At 39.6% G+C, this 16,900-nt stretch overlaps 1 protein-coding gene across 2 annotated transcripts in view; it reads left to right on the top strand.

Annotated features, from left to right (window-relative positions):
- The window catches only part of DPYD (dihydropyrimidine dehydrogenase), a 725,075-nt gene that overhangs the window by 552,259 nt on the left and 155,916 nt on the right, over positions 1-16,900 (top strand). For both annotated transcript variants that reach the window (XM_075002998.1, XM_075002997.1), the window contains exon 16: positions 4,016-4,099. In XM_075002998.1, the coding sequence (XP_074859099.1) occupies positions 4,016-4,099 (84 nt within the window). The remainder of the gene's footprint in view (positions 1-4,015; positions 4,100-16,900) is intronic.

Raw genomic sequence — 16,900 nt, 5'->3', positions numbered from 1 at the left:
TGGCCATGTCTACACTCGCCAAAAACTTTGAAATTGCCATGCAAATGGCCTTCTCAAAGTTTAATAATGAAGCGCTGAAATACATATTCAGCACCTCATTAGCATGCGGGCGGCTGCGGCACTTCAAAATTGACACGGCTGCCCGCCGCACGGCTCGTCCAGATGGGGCTCCTTTTTGAAAGGACCCCAGCTACTTCGAAGTCCCCTTATTCCTATCTGCTCTTCTGGAACAGCTTATTTCAAAATACATCTGCTGTGTGGACATGCCACAGAACATGAGCCACATACAATGTTTACAGACAGAGAGTAAGCCGTGCTAGTCTATACACTATCAAAACAAAAAGCAATCAAGTAGCACTTTAAAGACTAGCAAAATAGTTTATTAGGTGAGCTTTCATGGGACAGATCCACTTCTTCAGACCATAGCGGAGTCTGTTCTGGTCTGGCTATGGTCTGAAGAAGTGGGTCTGTCCCACGAAAGCTCACCTAATAAACTATTTTGCTAGTCTTTAAAGTGCTACTTGACTGCTTGTTGTTTACAGACACATTATCATTTTAGTGGTTAAGATGTTTGGGCATTTAATCAGTTCAATAAGGGTTTCAGTCAATGTCTGCCTTGTAATCCTGAGTGTTTATGACTGTACAACTTTGGTTCAGAAATCTGACCCCAGCAATGAGACAGCAGCCCCCAAGCATCATCCTGTCTTTGTCTGTTGGGATGCTCCTTGCAAAATGATCTTAGTACTTTGTGAGCACTAAAATTACCCCCACGTCATCTTTCTGCAGGGTCTTGTCCCTCTCACAGAACTCTTAGGCTATGGTTACACTGTGCCGTAAAATTGAGATAAGATACACAATTTGTGCTATGCAAATTACATTTCCTATTTCAACTTTATTTCGAAACTACACAGCACCAAATGTTGAAATACTGTGTTATTTCGAGGCCTCCCTTACTCCTCCTGCAACAAGGTGTACGGGGACGCCAGAATAGCACATTTGTTACTTGAAAAAATATTTTGAAATAATAGGTGCATTTCATAGATGCAGAGTAGCTATTTTGGGATACTCCAGTGTGTAGACATAGCCTTACAGAAAGGTAAATTCACTACCTCTACCGAGACAGTATACCACTCCAATCTGTCATTGTCCTAAAATCACATACTTGTCTGAGCTTAGTCGGTAGTGATGACTTACAATGGAAGCAAAACAAGTTTATTAACAGCAGAATATGGATTAAGAGATACTAGGTAAGAGAAACAAAGCAAAAGATGATTACTCACTAAAAAGGTGAAAACACTCATCTGAAAGTATAAAATGTAATCTTGCAAGCTACAATCTTTGCTCAAGATGTTTTTTTCTCTTAACCAAAGTGTCTTTCCAGCTTTTTTTCTGGCTGGCCTGGTGTTGATGCATCATATAGATCAAATCCCCTGGTTTCTTTGTCTCCATAGAGAAAGAAAAGAGGTTCACTTCCATCTGGTTGTACTTCAGTGAACCTTTGAAATTTATTCTTCTGAACAGCAGACCCAGGTAGAGTTTACTAGCACATGCTGTGTAAAGGAGCCAGGAGGTTTGGAAGATGAGGCTTCAGGATGGATTCTACACCATTGGTGGATTCTACACCATTGGTAGATTCTACTATGCAAACTATCTCGTCCTCCAATACAAAGAGAATGGTCCACTGAATGTGAGCTACTCCTTAGTGGCCTCTTTCCTTTGTCTGAAGAAGCTCTATGTGTCTGCTCCCCATGATGTGCCTGGTTTAAATATCTTTTAATTACAGTCTTTAAAGCATAATATTAGTGTCTGGGTCTACACTAGCCCCAAACTTCGAAATGGCCATTCAAATGGCCATTTTGAAGTTTACTAATGAAGTGCTGAAATACATATTCAGCGCCTCATTAGCACGTGGGCAGCCGCGGCACTTCGAAATTGACGTGGCTCGCAGCCGTGTGGCTCGTCCAGACGGGGCTCCTTTTCGAAAGGACCCCAGCTACTTTGAAGTCTCCTTATTGCTATGAGCAGATGGGAATAAGGGGACTTCGAAGTAGGCGGGGTCCTTTCGAAAAGGAGCCCCGTCTGGACAAACTGCGTGGCGGCGAGCCACGTCAATTTCGAAGTGCTGCAGCCGCCCGCATGCTAATGAGGCGCTGAATATGTATTTCAGCACTTTATTAGTAAACTTTGAAATGGCCATTAGAATGGCCATTTCGAAGTTTGGGGCTAGTGTAGACATAGCCAGTGAGTGTACATAACTTCACATGCAATATTCTTACATATCTTTTAAAATGACCTCACTGGTCAATGTAGTGTTTCTGCAAGAGACAGCTCATCTTGTGCAAAACTCATTGCAGTTATGTGTAGTGTGTGAGCCAAGGGGTGCCTGGGGTCATAATGATGTTATTCAGTGTACTTGTACATATAACTTCAAATAACTCTGGCTAAGAGGTTTGTTTACAGTTTTTCTACATTAATTGTAGTCTTACTTTCAAAAAATCCAGAAGACAAAGAGGCTGTCCTCCCTTTCTCACCCCTCACAGTGTCCCTACCTATTCTTCAGCCATCAACATTTCAATTTTTATTTTAAAGATTTGTGTGACCATCTTAAATCTTCTGCTGTCTGAATAAGTTAATTCCTTGAGGATTTGGCTTGGTTTTGCATGGCCTTTCTCCTATAACCAAATAGGAATAAGGGGATTTTGGTGCGTGCAGGGTGCTTTAGACAAAGACCCTGTGTAGATGAGCCGTACACAATCGAAAACAGCACTTTCAAAGAGCTGTGGCTGCCATTATGCTAATGAGGTGCTGCGTATTCATTGGAACACCTCATTAGCATATCCCAAAATGTCTTATTAACATCCCCCTTTCGAAAGGGGGGTGCTAGTGTAGACACAGTCAATATGTTTTAACATTTGAAATTTAACTAACTTTACTTTCATTATTATGTATCCTCTCATTCCTCTGCATTTCCAGGTTCCAGCTGGGAGCAGCCGCAGAAGTACTGAAATGCCACAAGGAAGCCTGTTATCACACAGTTTCCCAACTAATTTTGCAGACCCAAGGGGCTTCTGTAGTCTTCAGACAGGCATCCAAATGTTTGAATGTTTGTTATCTGAGCCAAGCCAAACCCTCTGAGATGCAAGTTTTCCATGCTGATACATTTGTAAAAGTAAAAAATGCTTTGAACCTGGTGTAAAAGACCACCCTATAAACTGCCACTTTGTTAGCTCTCTTCTTTGTATAGATGCATCTTCAGTCTGAGTCAAATGTAAAAGTGTGGTTTATTAGTATTTTTTTCTTACAGCTGTTGTGGTTATAATAATACAAGAACTACTCTTGATTTTTGTTCCATTCTCATAAAGAAATATTCCAATGTTTAGAGCCCTTTGTAAATACAAACTTGGTATCTGCATCTGTATTTGCAAAAATGAGCCCCAGATTCTGCATTGAAATCCACAGATGTGGATGCCTGTGCACGCAAAGAAGATATTCACAACTTTGCATGGGTTCTAGATACAAAATTTGTATCCACATCCGCATTCCTTTCTGCTAAAATGAGCTGTGGATATCTGTGGATTTGCAGGGCTCTACCAATATCCCACCCAGTTTTCTGTGCTCAGCCATCCAAAAATGTGAAATATAAAAATCATATTTCAATATGAGTAAATAATCTAAAAAAGGTTTTGAAATGTCCTTTTATGTTTATATATAAGTAAAATATTTATTTTTCCTTTATAAATTGTGTCTTTACTTTCAATTTCTAATGTTTCCTTACAAAATTACAATGCACTCTCATAATGGTCTCTCAGTTACAGTGACTGATAGATATTTCCAAACAACTTAAATTTATAGCTTACATTCATTTATTATTAAACACCAAAATAAAAATGTTTGACAGAAAAGTAATCTTTCATTTAACCTAAGTAATCTGTGTCAGGTTCTGAAATTAACACAATGTTAGGGTTTCGTATTCATAAGGATTAACTTTGTGTATTTGGGTGTGCATGTTTTACAGGCTTCTGGTGCAGATGCCCTGGAGTTGAATTTATCATGTCCTCATGGCATGGGGGAGAGAGGCATGGGCCTGGCCTGTGGGCAGGTAGGATTTGAACAGCTATCTCTTTCATGTTTGGCAGTTCAGTGTTGGTGCGTTTATAGTTATACCCCAGAGGCAGAGAAACATGGAGAAGATTACAGGCATGAGATATTCAGGTTCACCTTGTTTAATATTAAGAGTGCTTAAAAAGTGGGAAATGACAGAAGCTGTTATTACACAGAGTGTTTAATTTTATCGTGGACAAAAATATCTGTTTGAAAGAACACAATATTGAAACCAATAGTTTGCAGAAGTGATAATTTGCTGCTCTTCAGTATAACATATTTATTAATTAATGTTGATCAGCGTGGTCTGGAATTACACAGTGCAAACTGTTTGACTTCATAGTGGTTTTATGATGCAGGGAACACAACACAAAAATGTATAATTGTTTAATGTATGATCCTAATTCCTTAATTGTGTTTGAAGAATATTTATGATTGGTGGGGCTGGTAGAGATAACTTAGAGACAAGGCATTTTACATTACAAAAGCTTGATTTCGGTCATTTATAGCTAGGCTTGGAAGAATTACATTTTTGTCAGTGAATGTTGCTACATGTTAATTTGACCACACATGCACACAGGCATGCAAAAGAAAAATATTTCCACTAGAAACTGAAATTGATATCTAGGCAAAATAAAAAAAAATACTGCTTGAGAACCTATTGGAGTTTGAGTTAAGGACATTTACTTGGCATGTTTTGATATGTGGTGTTGACAATTTGTGTCTTAACAGAGACACTGCTTTAAATTTTTGAATCTCTATATCTGTAATTAATTAATTATTCTCTGATTCCTGCATAATTTCTTGCAGTGGTGAACCTTTAAATTCACAAAAATAATTGAAAATAAACATTGGCATTTGCCATCAAAATTATTTTTAAAAAAATCTGTCAAGGCTACTTAAAATTTTGCCACAGTCTAACCGTTTGGGCTAAATTTTTCCTTGTCAGGTGTTTTATATCAGGCTGAATTATTTTAGAAATGTTCAGAAAAAATAATTAAGTAAGTTGCTGAAAGTGATATTAAGGGAGAATGTTGTTTTGCCATGTTTAAAAAATTCTTATGTCCATTTCATGGGGAAGCTGTAGCACTTCCGTGCATTATAATATAGTGGTGGTGATGGGAAGGGCAGTATCCAGGGGAATTGCTTTGTGTTAAACATGTGCCTCTCCTGTTTTCTGTAAATACTGATCAAATTTGGCTAAGTTATAAGCCTTTGAAAAATCTCAGTTTGAACATGCTCAGTATGTTTTAAAATTTCAGACAGATTCCTTCTGAACAGACTATGCTCCAGCCAAGGACTACAGATGCTGAACCAGACTTTACCTTCAGTCATTGCTGCAGGCTGCTGTAGCACTGGCTAGCAGAACTGATAGCAGGGAATCATTCTGTCCTGTGCTCTCAGTTCTTCTCTCTCTGGCTCTCAGGCTGTGTGGTAGAGGAAGGTGCATGGCAGGAATCCTAGGAGGAAATAGGACATGATCAGGCCATTAAAGACCATCATAATGTATATACACGCGAGGTCTGAGCAAAGGTTGCCTCTGCGACCTTAAGTCTGGCATTTCCTAAGTTTTGAGTGCTTGACTTTGCCACTTTAAATATTCTTTTAACGTAATTTTTTTGATGGTGTATGGGAAGGGGAGGTGCAAATCCAACTGATAGCCTCTGATTTGCTCCTTCATGAGCAGATGAACCTTAAACATTCCAGATCCTAAGTGCAATGACGCAAATTAACAATAAAGTTTTATTTTAAACCCTTGACCTGACATGTAAGAGTATTCATAACAACTTCAGTGGAGTTATGGACGCATAGCAGCTGATGCTCAAGGTTACAGTTTTGTTAGGTAAAGTAGATAGAAAAGATTACTTCTTGGACAGAGTATATCCTTCATTGCCTATGTTAATTTTAATGACAGTAGTTAGATGGTGTTTATGTACAGTGGCCCAGAGAAAGTGTTAAAGGTGACAAAATATGAAGATGATGGAAAACTCTTCAAGATAGTTAAGTTGAAAGCAGACGGTGAAGAGCTTCAAACAAATCTCACAAAACTAGGTGACTGGGCAACAAAACGTCAGACAAAATTCAGTGCTGATAAATGTAAAGTTATACATATTGGAAAACATAATCCCAATTATACTAGTAAAATGATAGGGACTAAATTAGTGGTTACCACTCAAGAGAGGTCTTGAACTCATTATGCATAGTTCTCTAAAAACGTCCACTCGTGCAGTGGCAGTTAAAAATACTAACAAGATATTGAGAATCAAGTAAGGAACAGATAAGATAATATCTTATTGCTTCCCTCTGTACACATTCATAATAAGATCACATTTTGAATCCTGTGTGTACATATGGTCACCTCTTCTCAAAAAAGACACATTGGCGTTGGAGAAAGATTCAGAAAAGGGCAACAAAAATGCTTATGGGTATGGAATGGCTGCCATATGAGGAGGGATTAATAAGACTGGGATTTTTCAGGGACCACTAAGGACGGCAGATATGATAGAAGTATATAAAATTATGACTGGAGTTGTGCAAGTGAATACAGAATAGTTATTTATATCTTCCCACAACATAAGAATGACTGGCCACCAAATGAAATGAATACGTAGCAGGTTTAAATGAAACAGATGGTAGTATGTTTTCACATAACACACAGCCAACCTGTGGAACTCTGTGCCAGAGTATGTTGTGAAGATCAAGACTATAGCAGGTTTGAAAAAAAGAGCTAAATAAATTCATGGAAAATAGGCACACCAATAGCTGTTAGTCAGGATAGGCAACAGGCGATGGATCGCTTGATGATGATCTGTTCTGTTTATTCCCTCTGAGGCACCTGGCACTAAATCATGGACCTCTGAGCTGACCCAGTATGACCATTCTTATGTCAGTTTTCAAAGTTATGATTTTTAAAAAGATAGATGGACATTTATAAAAGATTGCAAGCCTATCACAGCAAAACACTAACAGCTGTTATAGATGTTTTTACAATGTGTATTTAGTCAAAATCAACAACAAACATCTGCCATAATCATATCTGACTAGTTGATTAGCCAGATTCCATCTTCAGATTTATACTGCATATCTCAATATGGGGGCAAGTTGTGCATTTGTGGATTGTCTCAGTGTATCATTCCATAGTCTGAGAAAGGGGTGTCATTTGGTGAGAAAGAACCTTGAAGGGCTTCCCACAGAAATAGAAATGGACAGATTTCAAGCTACTTTTTTGAGCACAAGTTACTTCCAGTCTTAGCTGGCTGAAATAATGTATGCAAGTGAAGCTGCTTAGAAGTATAGTCAGTAGGGAGCTGTCTGCCTACATGAGTTTTTACATATCTTTCAACTTGTGTAAAATTAGAGAATCAAATGCAAAATTTGAGCACCCATGGCTATCATATGGATTTGTGACACTCCTCAAAGGAGCTTGGCCCTGTAAACCAATAAGCTTACATTACATCTACATATATGTTTGTATATTAACAGCATTTCTCTGTTTTCCATACAATATGGATATTCTTTTTAATGTTTAAGCTTACTATTCTCATTTAAATATATTTTATCTTTACTTAACTGCCTTGAAGTAGCAGCTGTGAAAGACCAAACACAATTTAAGTTCTCTCTCTCTCTCTCTCTCTCTCTCTCTCTCTCTTTCTCTCTCTCTCTCTCTGTCTTTCCGTTTCCTTCCTTAGTGTTTTGGACTTAACTCAGAAATTTTTTATTGATTTCTGATGAAGTTGCTGAAGTAAGGACTGAATAAAATTGGGTAATACTATTCTGATAAGGTTCACAGATCTTTCAGTGATCCATCAAAAGGGCCCATATGCAACATATAACCTTCCATGGTGGTGATACAGGGAGGACACCATATTAAGCCATACAGTGTCGTGGAGTATTCTGAGTTAAATCCCAAAAGGTATTTTCAGAGGTATCCCCAGGTAGGTAGTAAGTGGATGCCACTAATTCAAGTGAGACTGAGTATTAAAAAGGAGCTGGCAGACTCTCAGGCCATTTCTACACAGGCCACTTCCTTCGGACATGGCATGCTAATACAGGGAGCGAAAGATGCTAATGAGGCACAGATGCAAATTCTCTATGCCTCATTAGCATAATGTCATGTGATTTGGAGTCCAGAAGACCGTTCTTCCAGACTCCAAAACACCGTGTAGTAGCACGGCCCTGGGGGGGCTTCCAGAAGGAAGTCCTCCTTCCGGAGGCCCCTTCTTCTCAAAATTTTCAGGAAGAAGGGGCCTCCGGAAGAAGGACTTCCTTCCAGAAGTGCCCCCCGCCCCCCAGCAGCCGTGCTTCTACACAGCATTTTGGAGTCTGGAAGAACGGCCTTCTGGACTCCAAATCGCATGACATTATGCTAATCATAGAATCATAGAATCACAGAAGAGTAGGACTGGAAGGGACCTTGAGAGGCCATCGAGTCCAGCCCCCTACCCTCATGGCAGGACCAAGCACTTTCTAGACCATCCCTGAAAGCCATCTATCTAACCTCTTCTTAAATATCTCCTGTGATGGAGATTCTACCACCTCCCTTGGCAATTCGTTCCAGTGTTTGATCACCCTGCCAGTTAGGATCTTTTTCCTAATGTCCAACCTGAACCTCCCCTGCTGCAATTTCAGTCCATTGCCTCTTGTTCTATCCTCAGAGGCAAGGAAGAACAAGTTCCCTCCCTCTGCCTTATGACACCCTTTTAGATACCTGAAAACTGCTATCATGTCCCCCTTCAATCTTCTCTTTTCCAAACTAAACAAGCCCAATTCTTTCCGCCTTTCTTCATAGGTCATGTTCTCTAGACCTTTGATCATTCTCGTTGCTCTCCTCTGGACCCTCTCCAATTTCTCCACATCCTTCCTGAACTGCGGTGCCCAGAACTGGACACAATACTCCAGCTGAGGCCTAACCAGCGCAGAGTAGAGTGGGAGAATGACTTCTCATGTCTTGTTCACAACACACCTGTTAATGCATCCTAGAATCATGTTTGCTTTTTTTGCAGCAGCATCACACTGTTGACTCATATTTAGCTTGTGGTCCACTATAACCCCTAGATCCCTTTCTGCTGTACTCATTCCTAGGCAGTCCTTTCCCATTCTGTATGTGTGACACTGATTGTTCCTTCCTAAGTGGAGTACTTTGCATTTGTCCTTATTAAACTTCATCCTGTTTACCTCAGCCCATTTCTCCAGTTTATCCAGATCCTTTTGAATTATGACCCTATCCTCCAAAGCAGTTGCAACCCCTCCCAGCTTGGTATCATCTGCAAACTTAATAAGTGTACTTTCTATGTCAATATCTAAATCGTTAATGAAAATATTGAACAGAACCGGTCCTAAAACAGACCCCTGCGGAACCCCACTAGTTATACTTTTCCAGCAGGATTGAAAACCATTAATAACTACTCTCTGGGTACGGTTATCCAGCCAGTTGTTCACCCACCTTATAGTAGCCCCATCTAAGTTGTATTTGCATAGTTTATTGATAAGTATATTATGTGAGACCGTGTCAAATGCTTTACTGAAGTCGAGGTATACCACATCCACCGCTTCTTCCTTATCCACAAGACTCGTTATTCTATCAAAGAAAGCTATTAGATTGGTTTGACATGATCTGTTTTTAACAAATCCATGCTGGCTGTTCCCTATCACCTTACCACCTTCCAATTGCTTGCAGATGATTTCTTTAATTACCTGCTCCATTATCTTTCCTGGCACAGAAGTTAAGCTGACTGGCCTGTAGTTTCCCGGGTTATTCTTGTTCCCCTTTTTATAAATGGGTACTATATTTGCCCTTTTCCAGTCTTCTGGAATCTCTCCCGTCTCCCACAATTTTCCAAAAATGATTGCTAAAGGCTCAGATACCTCTTCTATCAGCTCCTTGAGGATTCTAGGATGCATTTCATCAGGCCCTGGTGATTTGCAGGCATCTAATTTCTCTAAGTAAATTTTAATTTGTTCTTTTCCTATTTCAACTTCTATACCTCCGCACCTCATTAGCATCTTTCGCTCCCTGTATTAGTATGCCACTTCTGAAGGAAGTGGCCTATGTAGAAACAGCCTCAGAGAAAACATGGAGGTGGGGCGTGAGACAGAACAACTATGCTATTTATGCCATCAATCACAATTTTCAGACTTTCTTTGTAGTATAGGTCATATCTTAACAGAGAGATTGGCTTCTTCCCTTCTCATTCATGATTGCATAACATCCCTAGGATAACTACACCAATCACTTGCTTAAATGGAAAGATAATACTTGAAAAGTGTAGATGTATTGTGAAGTAGTCAACCAGGCCCGAAGCCCCCGAAAGCCCCCTGCTGGAGACTATATGGCCCTTCTACACCCTGCTCTGGGGAAAAAAACCATAGATAAGTCCACAAAGAAGGCTAATGTGGCTGTAGGGGAAGCAGCCAATCGGGCCAGGAAGGTCATATAAAATGAGCTGGAGAACAGAGGCTCAGTTACTTGCTGTGTAAAGCTCACAGAGTGAAAACTGGCTGGCTGGCTGGAAGAGTAGCAGTGCTGTGGACAGCTCAGTGCGGAGAACTCATAGCAAACAAAACGAAGACCAGAGGTAAAGACAAAGATAGAAAGCAGTGGGAAAGTGGCCCAGGAATTAGAGCGACGGTGAAACTGATCTCGTAGACAGCTGCTACCTTACAGAGTCACGGGACTGAGGCCTAATGAGAGCGCAGGATTCAGTTCCTTCACAATCCCCCATTAGCCACTGGAGGAAGTGGCCTGGATCTTGAGGCCTGCCAGATGGCAGAATGGGACTAGTGTGACCCAGCCAAAGGACTAGAATGAGAAGAGCTCTGAGAGGGTGAAGATGTTGCCTCCAGAAAGGAAGCCCTGGAAGCAAGCCTCCAGTCCAGAGTGGGAACAAACTGAGTGGCATTAAAGAGGGCACTGAACAACTTGTACCCCAGAAGGGGTTTGTTTTAATTTGCACACAGACTGTGTGTGACTCTGCCAGAGGGCTAAGTCACTATAAAGCCTCAAAGAGACAGTGCAAGTACATGCACTTGGCCCTGGGGGCACCCATGGGAGAGGAGTGCAACCCCACTACAGTATTTTAACTGTCTTTAATGTGATAAAGGTTGATGTGTTTTTCTTCTTAAATGTTAATCACACTGTCTGCTTTTGTCTTCATTTCCAATTTGAAGAAATTGGAGGCATGTGTAGCAATCTGGGAACTGGTTCCATTTTTTCTCTGCCCTATTTCCCTCCTATAACCACCTCTATTTTTTAAACATGAGTAAATTTTATGAATTAATTCAAAATTTATTCAGAGAGCAAGGAGGGGAATTTGGCCTCAAAAATTCCATTTGTTTTATACTGTGTTATTATGCCTCACTTTTTATTTGATGTTAATTCCAAGCCATTAGTGAAGACATTCTGACACCTAAATAGTGTAGTTTGCCAGAGGGTAATTTTAAGAGGCATTTGTATTGCTGCCAATATGATACTTATAGCCGGTTTTGTATGAAATTTCAATTTCATTGATTAACACTAGTTAATGATAATAAAGTTATAATTTGTTTTTGTTTTATAACGATTTGCAAATCTATCAGAGTCTGGTGATGCTTTTAAGAATGTCAACATAAACGTCATCATTAATTCCTTTGTGCTATTATCCTGACTTCCTCTATAAGGTACTAATATTGCCCTTCAGTGTTTATATAATAGTGCATATACAATCCCATCTGGGACACAGTGTGCCCTTTTTAGAACCACATTGTTTTTCCCATATTCATCACTCATCCAAGCTCAATGCTGTTGTAATGATAGTCTGATAAATTTATACTAATCATAAACCCAACTGGGCACTGACAGTGATACTGCTCACATTTCAATCCAAAAGACCTTCCTGAAGTTAGGTATTGTTTTTCCCGTATTGTTAGTGATTGCTGATAATGCTTCACTTCAGACTTTTCTTTTTCAGAAAATAAAAGTCTGTAGGTTGAGAGTTAGGCCAAAATTCTCTGAGATTCTTTGTTAAATCATCATCTTGAAGAAAAAAAAAACATTACAGGTATGTTGCCATTACTGTGATTGTAAAATCATATATTTCACAGCTTTAAGCTCTGTATATTTATTCCAGAAAAGTCTTGCATTATCTTCTGTTATTCTCAGAAGGAGAAGCAAACAGTTACATTAGGTTTGATGTTCATTCCCTTGGAAGATTTTTTGTTGTTGTTCAGATAGAAACCAAGATCCAACTTGTTTCATGTCACATCTGCTAAGAAACTTAGCAACAAGATGATCTGTGACAATTCATATCCAAGGTCTTCAAAAGTTTTGATGTTTCTTACTATCCTAATGAGGAGGTAAAAAAGAGCAGAAGAGTTAGCTTCACTAAATGTCTAGCCAAGATTTACTGCAATATTCAGAATAGAGATATGGAAGGACCAGGGAACAAAAAGAAGCACAAATATTTTCCTGGTAACTTGGAAAGATGTATTCAGTGTGGTGAGGAAATCTAAGTGCACCGTTTCAAGAGTTCAGAGAAAGCAGATACATTAGGTGAACTGCTGTGAGTATGCAGTATGTGTCTCAATTTTATTTTAAAAGAAAAGGTTAATTTTTTGTGTGAAGGAGCAAAGCCAGTGTGCTATGAAAAGACATTGAAAAGTTAATGATACTTTTATTTCTTAGCAGCTGATCCTTACCACCTGCCTTCCTATATATGACATGTATAGCTTGCAAATTCAGCTATAGGGGGTTTTTTTGGGTGGGGGAGAGGAAGTTAATTTCAATCAGCATGAAAGCACATTTATACTGTGGACACCAAAATCCAGATCACAGCCGTGTAAATGGCAATTTACCTATTCAGTTCATATCAGAAAAGAATGTGTTTTTATAAAATCCTTTTATCTTCATTTTCATTTTACTTTAACTCCATTTTCCACTGCCTCTTCTACTGGCTTTGCTTATGGAATATTTCCTCCAATTAAGAGGCCTGTTGGGCAGCTTTCCTCAAAGCCTGCATCACATTATCCAAAAATGCAGAAATCTGGAAGAAAAAAAAGTCACTGGTTACTCTACAGAGATGAAAACTAGATATGTGACATTCTTAGAATCACACCATCCTCCATGTAAATAGAAATGATGAGTCTGCTTCTTAATTGTGGTGCACAGCATAGCAAAATAATTTACTGCTGCTATGCTAGCCAGGAGGTGTGAACTATTTTAAATAGATGATCTCCCAAACAAAATGTGATTATCTGTCTGCTTGTGTAACACTCTTTCACCCGACTATAATATTTTGGTTTTGCATATTTCATTCAGTCCTCCCTGCATTATTAGTTGTAGCTCTATTCTTCTGTATCAGACACTGCAACATGTTATGCAAAAAACAATAGGGGTGAACCACAGCAGTAGTGGGAATATTTTTCTCTTATATTTCTAATGTCTCATTTTTCACATGTGTCACCCATTTTATCAATGTTTAGAGTAGGGGAGGAGGCAAGCAGAGTTTTATGTGCTCTCTTTGTCCTTACACCATTTGTTTTTCTTAAGTCAGTGCATTAAAGGAAGATACACTAGACTAAGCATGGGAGGTCCCTATCTTACAGACAGGTTGTAATTCAAAAGTTCACTTCTCAGTTGTTTGGAACTCAGTACACATTTTCTCATAGAAGCAATGTTATAAATGATAATTAAGTTTTTCTGGGCTAGCCTGGGAACCTATTTAACCAATACTATAGCTGAAATACTGGGTATTTGTAAAGAAAAATAGTGGAAATAAATTTTTATTTAACCTTGAGGTGCTTGAGGAAGGGCAGGTTTTGGAGAGTCTGATGGGGAGATTCTGGGCATCCCCTTGCTATGACTCCACCCTCACAGGCTCTGCGCCCGCTCTTGAGGCTAGCCCTGTCCCCTGGCTACTCCCCACCCACAGGCTGCACCCAGCCCCCACTCACCAGGAAACAGTAAGCGGTGTAAGTGTGGGCTGGAGGACATCGGAGGAGCAGGGAGCAGCCATACAGCTGGTAGCTGGAGAGAAGGGTTGGTTTCTCTTTCAAAGTGGTATTTCTCTCCAGCCACTCCCTGTTCCTGTGGACTCCTCCTGCCAGCAATTATGCTGCTTGCCGCCACCCTGAACCTCTTGCCTGTTCCCCTGAGAGTGTAGGTGTGCAAATGTTTGTAAGTCATGTGTGTGTAACTCAAGAAGTGCCTGTAGTTTCCTGGGGAAAATCAGTGCATCTCCACCCTAGTTAGTGGAGCTGGTCATTTTGCACTAGCAAAGAATACATATACTCAAATCAGCAAAGTGTTATGGTCAGCATGTAGAATACATGAGGAGAGCCTGCTGAACACATCATGTTCAAAACACTTCTCTTTCTGACACAGACTGACCTATAAAATCATAGTAAGTTATTTGTCTTACAGGATCAGAAAGAATAATCTCTCGCTCTCTCTCTCACACACACACACAAAACTGTATTGTCTTGGGTGTTGCCCAAGTACTCCGGCAAGGGTGATTGTAAAAGTACTTAGAAGTAATTTCTTAACTATTAGGCGCCATATGAAAGATCTGAATGTCTTAAAACAACAGTATTCTCAACTGAAGCGTCTTAGCAATCAAAGGTGAAGATTTTTTTTCTGCAAGCTCGCTGATTTCTGGTACTGTCTGAGAATCTCCATTACATTTTGTAACTCTGCATAATAGGCATCTGTGTTCATCAGGAAGTGCTGTGTGTTTGTGATGATCATAGTGCTGTATCTGTGCCTCATACCTTTCTGTGTGACTGCTGCAAAGTGTAGGAAAAAGTTATATCAATACCTAAAATGACAAGTCAACAAGTAGGTACTCTAGAATAATCATATCAGTTCTACTCCGTGAGTGGAGCCGCAACGATGGATGTGCAATTTACTTTTGGCACAATCATCTAGAGTGTAGCTGCTGAATGCTGACTTGTGGATTTACTTCCTCCTGTAAAGCAGCCGTTATATTGCTACTCAGTTTACTTGGTCAAGTGAAGCAAAAAAGTCTCCTTGCAAGCCAGCACAGCAATTCAGAAGACATTCATCTTCATCAAGACAGCAGTGTTAGCTTCCATATAGACTAATACAATAGGGCAACTGGTACAAAATACAATTTCTCAACAGAGGGTTTTCAATGCTAGTATTTTCATGAAAGCCACAAATTCAATTTGTTTTGCTTAAAAATCTCTTATCTGACATCTTCCATCATTCCTCCATCACTGTCAGTTCCCAAGAACATCCTTATCCCTTTTGCCTCATCTCTAATAGAATTCCAGTCCATCCCTTCACCCTCTTATTCACCTCTCTCCTGAAAAACAGCTGAAGCACAAGATCTGGCTGAGTCCGGCCAGTCGTGAGCTGCTTTTCTGTTTTGACCATAGTGTTTAGGAGTATATGTGCTGTGAAACTGTGGGGCACACCATGTACACACACTGCATTTGGAAGGTTATCTTTGTAACCAGTTGTGCAAAAATCTGATTTTTTTTAAACTCAAATCTTAGATTCTGGAATCTGAGTATTTAATAAATTATATTAAAGTACATGGAGTCTGAAATGGCCACTCATCATTGGTAAGGGGGAGTGGACCTGCTGCCTTCGCTTACCTGGCTGTTCCTCTGCAGCCTCAGTACCTCTCTGGGCCCTGGTCGTTGAGCCTCAGCCTGGGGTTTAGTCAAGCCTGAGCTCCCCTGGCTCACCCTGCTCTGTCCAAGGTACCCTGCTAGCAGGCAGCTAGGTCCCTGTAGATACATAGCTGGAGCAAGTGTGTGCTCAGCCTGTCCAGTGATCTCTTTTATACAGCCCTCCTGGGCTGTGATTGGATGCCACAAGCCCTCACCCAGTTGGCTCCTAGCAACAGGCTTCTCCCAGGGCTGTTTTAAAACTTTATGTACCAACGTGAGGCAACCTGGTTCTGGATTGTTACCAGATATATTCCATATTCTCCTGTTACTATATTTTTCTGGTCACCTGTTTATTTCCTCTTTGGTTGTTTCTCCTCCTCCTTACATTCCTTTAATTTCTTTTCTCATATTATTTCCTTCCTTCCTCTTTTGAATCATATTTTTAAGCTGTTCTAGTTCCTAGTTCCTGTTTAACTACACTAAAATTTCCATGAGGTCAAGCAAACTCACTCTATTTTCACTACTAGACAGACCTTGACCATCAAACTCTAGTGCCTGGAGGCAGTATCTTATTTTTGTAGGATTTGGAAATAGTGACTGTTTTTAAAATGTATCCTTTCCGTCCTCCCCTGAATAGAAATGTCATTTTTATGAAACAGAGCGCTCATAAAATATACATGTAATATAACGTAGGAGGAGACAATACTTAACTGTTTTACATATTAGTTTGCCTTAATAATTCTGATTTTACACACACTGAAAGAAATGAATAATGATGTGAAGCTTAATAAATTCATTATCAAACTATTATTCTCTATTTTTAAATTAAAGTTGGACAACATTATCACTGTTATTAGTTTGTAGCATTTTAACTGAATTATTCAGAACACAAAACAGAACATAGAAGTGGAGAATTAAAATTAACAGTATTACCAGCATGTTGAAAACTTTAAAATCGTGTTTATATGTGTTAATAGGGCTTTCTCTGTTTGTTAACATTTTGTTTGAAAACATTCCTTAATAATGGATTTTCTTAGAAACCTTAATTTTGACACCATCTTCTTCAAGTTCATGCATAAGTGAAAGAATGTTGTGACAAAAGATCCTATTTTTTCTATCATGATTACCAAGGCTTCAACAGGAATTGCTCATCTTAATCATAGAAGCTGTAGTGAAGGTTAGACTG

This window comes from Carettochelys insculpta, chromosome 9 (genome assembly GCF_033958435.1).
Source record: "Carettochelys insculpta isolate YL-2023 chromosome 9, ASM3395843v1, whole genome shotgun sequence".
NCBI lineage: Eukaryota > Metazoa > Chordata > Testudines > Carettochelyidae > Carettochelys > Carettochelys insculpta.
The sequence above is the reverse complement of the archived record's forward strand: the minus strand, read 5'-3'. Positions and strand labels throughout refer to the sequence as shown.